At 44.6% G+C, this 1,241-nt stretch overlaps 1 protein-coding gene across 1 annotated transcript in view; it reads right to left on the reverse strand.

The window, feature by feature from the left end:
* LOC110448649 overlaps window positions 1-1,097 on the reverse strand; it is a 2,351-nt gene extending 1,254 nt beyond the window's left edge. Inside the window, exon 1 of the mRNA XM_021495015.1 lies at window positions 37-1,097. Coding sequence (XP_021350690.1) covers window positions 37-1,097 — 1,061 coding nt within the window. The remainder of the gene's footprint in view (window positions 1-36) is intronic.
* Between the last annotated feature and the right edge of the window lie 144 nt (window positions 1,098-1,241).

The raw sequence follows: 1,241 nt of genomic DNA on the forward strand, positions 1-1,241 counted from the left end.
TTGCATCGCGCTCTGATATGTCCCGGCTGTCTGCACCTCCAACATATGATATCAGGTTTCCTGTCCCAAGACGCTTCATCCTGGTCAGTCTTCTCTTGCGACGGCTTAGAGTGGTAAACAGACCCTCCTCCGTAGTTGTTAGAGTTTCCTCTATTCCTGTTCCTGTGATCTCTGTTGTTCTTCCACGATGTTGTCCCACCATCGGATATCTGCTTCTCTAACCTCTGAATAGCAGCAGACAATTGGTTGACCACAGACCTCAAATCCTCCTTCTCCTCCCCTTCAACAGCTGAGTTGACAGTAACAGTCGCCTTCGATGGTTTCTCGTTGTCTCTTGTCCTTTCTATAGATCTTACTGCTATGCATAGTTCTTCATAATCAGCAATGGAGTCATGCTTGTGGCCAGTAACATCTCTTAAGTCTTGCCTCAGACCAGACCAAAACTTGTTGTGCAACCGCTTATTGCGTTCCGCAGGTCCTATACCAGAATCGGCTCTAAGCAACAAGTCTTCCAGTCTACAAGCCCACTCAGTCACATTTTCCTTGGGTTGCTGATGTGCGGCATAGAAATTCTCCAACAGAGTCTCCTGGTCATCTACTATACCATACAGACTTCTAAGTTTGGCGATCAACTGTGCGGGTGTCGCATTAGCTCCTAACCGCATGGCTACTCTGGCTGCAGTTCCCTTCAGAGATCTTCGGATAGACTGCCCAATGACATCCTGTGACTTACCTGTGTCAATCAGACATTGCACTTCGTATTTCCATAAATCGAAAGTAGCCTCACCCTTTCCTTGATCTCCAGAAAATAACGGTAACTTGTAGAATCTCGTGTCCAGAGTGCCTGTGGTAGAACCAATACCCTGAGAAACAACATTTCCACTTACCCCTTGTCCAGCCATCGACGGATTAGCAGTGTCCAATCCTCCTGTTGAATTAAGGAAATCCATCATCTGACTCCTTAACTTAACTAAACTATCACCTTTAGGTCTAGCACCCATTTGAGAAAACAACTTAGACACATGCTCTACAGAGTCCGCTTCCTCTTGTGGAAGTATCGCTTCCGCCTGCGATAGTTTTTCTTCAGAATCGGCCATCGCGAAACCTGTATCACAATAAACACAACAAAACACAAATAAAATATTCAAGCAAACCAACAAAGTTCATCTATGTGTTCTCACCAAACACAGAACAAGTATTTTACTCTCGTTCTCATAGATATACACACTTATAAATCAAAT

This window comes from Mizuhopecten yessoensis, unplaced genomic scaffold (assembly GCF_002113885.1).
Source record: "Mizuhopecten yessoensis strain PY_sf001 unplaced genomic scaffold, ASM211388v2 scaffold4123, whole genome shotgun sequence".
Taxonomy (NCBI): domain Eukaryota; kingdom Metazoa; phylum Mollusca; class Bivalvia; order Pectinida; family Pectinidae; genus Mizuhopecten; species Mizuhopecten yessoensis.